This window comes from Strigops habroptila, chromosome 14 (assembly GCF_004027225.2).
Source record: "Strigops habroptila isolate Jane chromosome 14, bStrHab1.2.pri, whole genome shotgun sequence".
Taxonomy (NCBI): Eukaryota; Metazoa; Chordata; class Aves; order Psittaciformes; family Psittacidae; genus Strigops; species Strigops habroptila.
The window spans coordinates 6,610,412-6,618,482 of record NC_044290.2 but is presented as its reverse complement, the minus strand read 5'-3'; the positions used below and the strand labels follow the sequence as shown (position 1 = coordinate 6,618,482).

Sequence of the window (8,071 nt, the reverse complement as noted above, 5' to 3'; positions counted from 1 at the left end):
GGATGGGAATTGGGCTGCATGGGGAACACGTGGGGGGTTCTGCTCCCAGCCCAAGGCTTTGAGCCCGCCCGCGGGGTCCCTGCCTCGATGGCCGCACCATGGGGAGGGGGCTTGAATGCAGGAGCCGGGCTCGGCTGGTTATAGAAGCCCCGAGGAGGGCCGTGAGCCGCGATGCTCCGGCCGCTTCCACGGCGCCCGGCACCGCCTCACGCCGCCGCTCGGGGCCGGGCCCCCCCCCGCCCCGGGTACAAGATGGCGGCAGCCGGAGCGCAAGGCCGGGGCGGCGGGCGGCGGGCGGCGGGGCGGGCAGGGCCCGGCAGCGCGGCGCTGAGGAAGCCGCCCGGCCCCCGCCGCCTCTCGACGGGCCCCGAGCGGGGCCGGGTGTGTGCCGGGCCCCGCCATGAGCGGCGCGGCGGAGGCGCGGGAGCTGGAGGAGCGGCTGCGGGAGGCGGCGGCGCTGGGGGACGCGGAGGAGGTGCGGCGGCTGCTGCGGGAGGGCGCGGACATCAACTCCCGCAACGAGATCAACGGCTGGTGAGGGGCGGCGGGACACGGGCGCTGCCCCGGGCTGTCGCGGCGGGTTTGGCCGGGGTGTTTGGGCTCCACACGGGGGAGCCGCGTCGGGAGCTTCGGTCTCCGAGTTCTGCTATTGACAGAAAAGGAAACGCTAATCTCTGGAGGCTTTAGGGTTTACTGTCAAAGAGGATCAGAGTGAAAGGAGGGCAGTGTCCTTCCACCCGCCACTGCATCCTTGCTCAAGGACCTCGTGTAAAGTTGCTCATGGCACAACTGCTCTGAAGGGAGGTTCTAGGGAGGTCTCTGCTCCTAAGGAACAAGGGATGGGACAAGAGGAAACGGCCTCAAGCTGCACCAGGGGAGGGTTAGATGGAGATGAGGAACAATTCTTTCCCCAAGGCTGCTCAGGCATTGGAACAGGCTGCCCAGGGCAGGGCTGGAGTCACCGTCCCTGCAAGTGTTCACACATGGTGTAGACGAGGCCCTCAGTGACACGGTTTAGTGGTGGTAAAGGTTGGACTTGATGATCTTAAAGGTCTTTTCCAACCCAGTTGATTCTGTCGTTCTGTGTCCACCAATAGGGCCCACTGGGACAGCAGCAGAGTCACTCTTCATACTGTATCAAGGCAAAACAGGGCCTTGCCCTGCAGAACTTAAAATAGATTCATAACTTTAACAAGGGAAAGAAACTTTATTCCCAGTTATTGTCACTCTTTGTGTAATTCAGGTGAATTAGGATGGGCATGTGAGGAGGAGCTTGGAGCAACCTGCTCTAGTGGAAGGTGTCCCTGCGTGTGGCAGGGGGTTGGAACTGGATGAGCTTTAAGGTCCCTTCCAACCCAAACCAGTCTGCATTCTAGGAGCCAGGGCCATAGATCTAAAGCTGACAGCGCAACCTCTCCTTCCTTCCCCGCAGGACCTGTTTGCACTGGGCCTGTAAGCGGAACCATGCACAAGTGGTGTCCTGCCTGCTGGATGCTGGTGCAGATCCACAGATCCTCACAGCCAAAGGAGAGCTGGCTGCACAGCTAACTGCCAAACCAGACATCCGGAAGATACTGGGAGGTACTGTTCCCATCTTAAAGGTCATCTGGGATCCTTGGATTAAAGACTAAACCATTTTTAGTGCTTTTATCTGAGGCAGTAGACTAGCAAAACTTTGGGTAGGACTGTTGTATTGCACTAGATAGCTCTGATTTATAACTGTAATTCATACCTGGGCAATGAGACATGGGGATTTCAGACAGGAAGGCCTTTTATTCTGCGCTGTGTCATCAGGAGATTGAAGAGCTGTGTACTTTGGAAACATGCTGCTGCAGTGCTGTTTGCTGTCATTAAGCAACAGGTAGCATGTGGGCTGCCAATAGAGGTTTTCACCATTGCATTCTTATGTTCTCTGACCATAAGAAGTGCTACAAATCCACTCAAAACAGCTGCAGCATTTCAGAAGGTATGGCTTCTGAGCATGTTACACTGTGACTTGCACTGTGGTTAATTTTTCCCCCATAATTCTGTTATCTTAGACTTCCCCTGTGTGCAGCAAACCTGGTTAGATGTGTGTGACGCTCCTGAGCACTGCTAGTGCCTATTTCCATCAGCATCTGGGTACTGTGCTCCAGATCAAGATTTTGAAGTGCTTCACCTTTGGAAATGTTGACTTTCTATCTCCTGCTAATTGCACTTAAATTGCTATCTACGATGACACACTCTTAGATCAACAGTTCATGGTTATCTTAAATGAAATAGCAGCTAAATCACAGCAGAGGTCACAACAGTCACCACTGCAGGAATGGCATGCTCTTTGCAGGAGCATTTGTTGTGTTCCTTTGGGCAAGGTGCTCATCTCTTGGCCTTAGTTCATGGCAGATGATCATCTAAACTGTCAAATGTGTGTGAACTCTGTAGTTACTTTGTTTTTCTGTCCAGCTTTCATGAGTTTCCTAGGGAATAACACGTATCGCTCATATTCCCCTTAATGGTTTTATTCTGGGAGTGTAGGGCTATTGAGCAGATCTTTGGGAATGGCCTTGACATGAGTATCAACGTCCTGTCATCCTCAGTTAGGCAAGAATGGTGTTTACTGCAGTACTTTAAAGGAAGAGAAGAGTTGGCTTGGGTATTACATCAAATAGTCACTTACCTGCAGAAATAATCAGTTTAAATCACTGGCATGAGTCATAACAAACTATTTACAGCACTGTTAGTAAAAGCATTATAAAATGAATTTTAGCAAAGAACTACTGGTCATACAGTTCCTTTGACAACAATGGAATAACACTGCTGGAGATGATGTGTCCTTCAGTGGTTATTTTTTTCCCACTTTGCTTTTAAAGAACACAAAATCTGTAGATTTTTCTTTCGTTTTACAGCTACTTGCCATCCAGGTGTTACATGCTTATGATACGTTAGTGTCATCATCAGAATGGTGAAGTTTTAAGACACAATAGGAAAACTATATTCAAAATGAGAAAGATAGTCCAGTATGCCCCATCCCTGGCAGTGGACAGGGCTTGGAGCAACCTGCTCTAGTGGAAGGTGTCCCTGCCTGTGGCAGGGAGTTGGAACTGGAGGAGCTTTAAGGTCCCTTCCAACCCAAACCAGTCTGGGCTTCTATGATTCTATGATAATAATATGGTGGGGTTTTTTCTCTCTCTGTCCCCTAATCCCATTTTTTAACTTAATTAGTAGAGGAAGAAACTGAATGTCAAGGAATGAAGGATTTGAATCTGCCAATTGTTGCGAACTACTTGGCCAACCCTCCATTCCCTTACGTTTACACCGAAGAAAGCATTCCAGACAGCCTGGCAGAACCCCAGAATGAAAGCGCTTCCATCTCCTCTGCCTCCCAGTGTGAAACCAGCCCTTGTTCATCAGCAGCTCAGGTTGAAAGCATCTGCACCCCTACATCATGCAACAGCGAAGATGACTTCCCTGCACAGGCCGCTGCAGAGCAGCTGCCCACCCCACCACCACCTCCCACAGCCCCGGAGTGCCCCCGGCCTGCGGTGCCCGATGTCCCTCAGCCATTGGTATCCAACATCCCCACACCAGTGGTACCCAAAGTCCCCCGGCCAGTGGTCCCCAATGGCCCCATCTGCCCATCGCCCGCGCTGGCAGCACTTGAACAGGCCAGACCTCTGCAAACCAACAGTTCACCCACTGGTCCCACAGCAGCATTCCAGCCCTTCTTCTTCACTGGAACTTTCCCATATAACATGCAAGGTAATGAAGTGTAATTTCTCATCCTTCTATTATATTTTGTTCCATGTTTTTGTTACTGGGTGAGAGATGAAGGTAAAGAATCATTCTACTTTCTGACTCACGTGGAATAGAGGCAGAGATGTTGAATTCTTTGGCCAAAAGTACCTCCTGCAGTGCTAAGTAAAATATTACACTGTGTTTTAAACATGGTAATACTTTGCAAACCAATAGAAAGATCAGTCCGAGCAACATACCAATTCAGATTTTGCATCATATGGTACAACATCAAATGTATCTCTGGTAGTTTGGTCACAACTTGACTTTGTGAGTGGATGGATTGGATTTTTAACCTATAAACATGGTTTCCCTGTTTATTTTTTTGCTGTTCAAATGGAAGCTTCTATTAAGTGCTCAGTGAGCTAATAGCTATTGCATTATAAAACCTGAATTCAAAAGATAATGGTAGATACTTTAGTGTTAGATTTTTGGTTGGGGTTTTTTTGTTTTCGTTTGGTATTTTGGTTTTAATCTTTTTGTTTTCAATCAGAACTTGTGCTTAAGGTGAGAGTCCAGAACCTCAGAGACAACGACTTCATTGAAATCGAACTGGACAGACAAGAACTGACCTACCAAGATCTGCTCAGAGTGAGTTGCTGTGAATTGGGTGTTAATCCAGAGCAAGTCGAGAAGATCAGGAAATTACCCAACACACTCGTAAGAAAGGTAAGAATTGGAATTGGCTTCATTTGACTTTGCAGACATCAGAGAAGGTATTTTTGCAAAGCAAATTGACAAAATGTGGCCTTGTGTTAAAACCAAACTGGCTCAAACTCACAAATCCAAAAGGATGTTGGACTTTTTTCTTAGAACTTCATCATCATTTACCTAAAAGCATTCGTGTTGAAACAAAGGCTGAGTATGTCAGCTCCTATTTCAGCATGAAGCTATTACAGCTTGACTTTTTAATGTATCAGAAACAGTGCATTAGTGTGCTTTTAACATAATTGCCATGTTCTGCTTCACTGTTTGCTTGCCTAAAAGGAACAAACAGTAAGGGGAAAAAAAAAACCCCACAAATTGGCATGTGAAGAATTTAAAGATGTCATTAACAAATGAACATGCTCTTCTGTTCCCAAAATACCTCCTGGGGTCTGTAAATGAAATGCATTTGGTCACAACTCTTAGTTAAGTGACATGTACAAGTGCAGTCAAATCATAATGAGGTTCAAGGAGAAATAAGTGTGTAGTTCAAGGAGAAAAAACCCCCAAATATGCTTTGAAAAAAAGAGCAGATGCTGGTAGGATTTTTTTCCTATTATTATTTATTCCTGATATTGGAATTCCAATGTGTGTGGAGGTGTGACCTCCCTGGAATTTTAGTTTTTACTTCTTTGGGCTATTATCACAAATGATAACCAGGTCTGTTTAGTAACGCATCGTTCTATCTGCTCTTTACAAGGACAAGGATGTTGCCAGACTTCAGGACTTCCAAGAGCTGGAGTTAGTCCTTGTGAAAAGTGATGGCTCTCCCTTCCGAAACGCTGCATCCACTTTGATGGAGAGGCCATGCTACAACAGCAGAGCATCGAAGCTGACATACTGACTCTTCCAGTGCAGCTGGAGGATGGAAACCTGGTAATTCTCTGATGCTACTGCCTTTGGAAGGCAGCGAATTAAGCGTGTGTAAAACCTTAAGTTATTGTTAGGGTTGCTATTTTAACTGATAGTTTATCTTTTGTATTTAATATCCCCTTTGCTTTTATTTTTTTATTGATACTGGATTCAGATAAGGGATACCTCATTTGTCTACTAAAATCACATGCTTCCAATGTCTTTCAGTGAAGTTTATTGGTTGTATTTGATAACAGAGGGCAGGAAAGACTTAATTATTGCTGTGAAAAGTGTGTTTACTCCACTCTTTGACCAAATAGGACTCATGGAAAAGATTCAGGAAACTCTGTGTATGTGTGTGTATGTATATATATATATATTTTTCTTTAAAATTCCTGATTAAGTTAAAGATCAGAGGATATGTGGCATACAATGAACAGGTGCTCTCTATTGATGTAAAACTTGCAAGTCTTTGTATAAGTAAGTAAGTCTCTTGCCCCTTCCCAAAGCCTTGCCAAGGTGTGTTGTCTTGCCTGCTGGGGCTGGAAATACTTAATGCTCTGAAGTGACAGGAGACAAAAAGTCACTGGGCTGAAAATAAGTGGAGAAAGTGTGTCACCTTTAAATGTTTCTTTCCCATAGGAGAGTATTGTAACTTAAGTAGTGGCATCCCTCCTCAAAAAAATACAGCAGCCTCTCTTAAATGCTTATTTAAGCCACAAAGCAAGTTAAAGAAATGTCCTGTTGAAAGCCCTTCTGTTTGAGGAGCCAGGGAGGGGATCATAAATCCATGTCCATGGTTTTAGTTATTTATTTTCCCCGAGGATGTGAGGAGACTGTGCATTACTCCAAAGCCAGTCCTATTAAGTCAGGTAATGCCTTTATGGCCCACCCTCACAGACCAGTTAACAGGGTACATGGTTAGTTTCTGCCCTGTGAGAAGCAGAAGCACAACGGTATACTTTTGAGGTATCAATCCCAGCTGTGAGGAGCATTCCACACTCTTGATTAGCCATACTAAACCATTAGCAAATAACTAACCTGTAACTTTACATGTTGCTGAGTCTACTATCACTTTTACGTAGTGTCCATAGTTTTAGCTGAGTGAGTACTGAAAGGGCTGAATGCCTCCAGGTGCTTCCAACTCATTTTGGGGGCTGGGGGGAAACAGATTCTGGTTAAAGTACATTAAGTTTACTTAGATTTAAGCAAGTCAGTAATGAAAACATCCACCTGTGGTTTTATGAATGGCAAAAGTCAGCATTAAAACACACCCTGAAGTCACTCCCCTTCTGTCTGAACAAAGTACTTAAGTTGCAGCATTGCAGGAGCATTAACTTGAAGCTTTTCCTGTGAATGTGGTAGTCTGCAAAGTTACACCTTAGGAGGCTTTTAGGGATTTTTGTACCAAAAAACTATAATGAATGATGACCTTTGCAGCAAGCCCCTTAACTGGGTACTGAGGTGGCTGAAGGGAGCTGCTGCTGCTTTTCTTTTCCCCCAATAGTATTGACTTTCCTTCCATCTCTGTTTTTTCAAGCTGCACTAGAGCAGAGTTTCTGCACAGCTGATGCAGTGGTGGTGGTTGTTGAGCTGGACTGGGGTGTTGACATTCAGACCATATCAATAGAACAATCAGTGTGTTTTGGTAGGAGCAGCACAGCTGCAGCAAGGTTAGCAAGAGCTTTGCAAGAAGAACATACACTTGACTCTGGGTTCAGCATTGCACCATGGGACTTAGGCTTCTAATTCTTGCTTAGTGCAAAGTAATTATCATGCTTTTGCACTTGCTCCACATACATCCTCTCACTTAAACTCTGCTAACCTCCCATTCTCAATCCTGCCTCTCCTCTAGCCAGGAGCCAGGCTATTTTAGAGCCCTATTCACCTCCTGGTGAGCTCAAGACTGTGACACAGTACTAAAATTCCCTCACTCTGGCTCCTGCTGTTCTTCTTGTAGCACAGGAAAGGAGCTTTTATTTCAATGATTGTCTGTTTCTCTTTTCAGCACAGCTTGGAGGCTAGTTTAGATTATGTGCAATAACTGTCTGAAAAACAATAATAGTGACTCAAAGTTAAAAGTATCTAATTCATTTTCAGCTCCTTTGTTTAGGAAATCAGTGTAAAGGCTACTGAACATTCAGCTACAGGAGCAGCTGGTTTAAAAGCTTTACTTGCTCTAGCATCCACCAAGAATAACTGTTAATGTGATCAGACTAAAACTTTAATCATGATCTGACTGTAATAACAGTAAGTCTATGCATTCAGAGAAATATTTTTGTATGTTTTATGCAGTTTGATAAACTCTAAGGCACACTAGTGTTATGTTAACTGTGTTTTGTTGTTGGGTTTTTTCCTTTGAATAATAAACAACTGAAACTAAGTTTATACGAAACTTACTGTTCTTCTAAGGACAACTTTTGTTTGCACTACAAACTTGTACTGACCTGACGTTGCTACTCTTCACCTCTATTAAAGTATCAGTTGTTTAAAGTACCTGATCTCTTCCTTTGTCAGGGGGTGAGGGTATGGTGTGTGTGGGGATGATACATGGTACACGGAAAGGGACAGGACGCTAACCAGTATGCAGAAAGGATGTAGGAGCTCACTGAATTAACCTACTTCTGTTTTGCTTAGCATTCCTAGAAAATCCCAGATGCTATTTATGTTGGGCTCGAGCTGTGAAGATGATACTTTTCACACAGATGAATCTGTTGTGGAGATGCTCGTTACAGCCAAATCT

General features: G+C 45.2%; 1 protein-coding gene across 2 annotated transcripts; it reads left to right on the top strand.

The window, feature by feature from the left end:
* LOC115616700 (ankyrin repeat domain-containing protein 40-like) lies at window positions 1-7,824 on the top strand. 2 transcript variants are annotated; one of them, XM_030506275.1, is made up of 5 exons: window positions 1-534; window positions 1,433-1,581; window positions 3,202-3,738; window positions 4,265-4,440; window positions 5,177-7,824. In XM_030506275.1, exons 1-5 carry the CDS (start codon window positions 401-403, stop codon window positions 5,318-5,320), a joined length of 1,140 nt encoding a protein of 379 aa, XP_030362135.1. In that variant the 5' UTR covers window positions 1-400; the 3' UTR covers window positions 5,321-7,824. The 2 variants fall into 2 exon arrangements, with proteins under 2 accessions (XP_030362135.1, XP_030362136.1); XM_030506276.1 differs by having other exon boundaries at window positions 355-534; window positions 3,205-3,738.
* The last annotated feature ends 247 nt before the right edge of the window (window positions 7,825-8,071 follow it).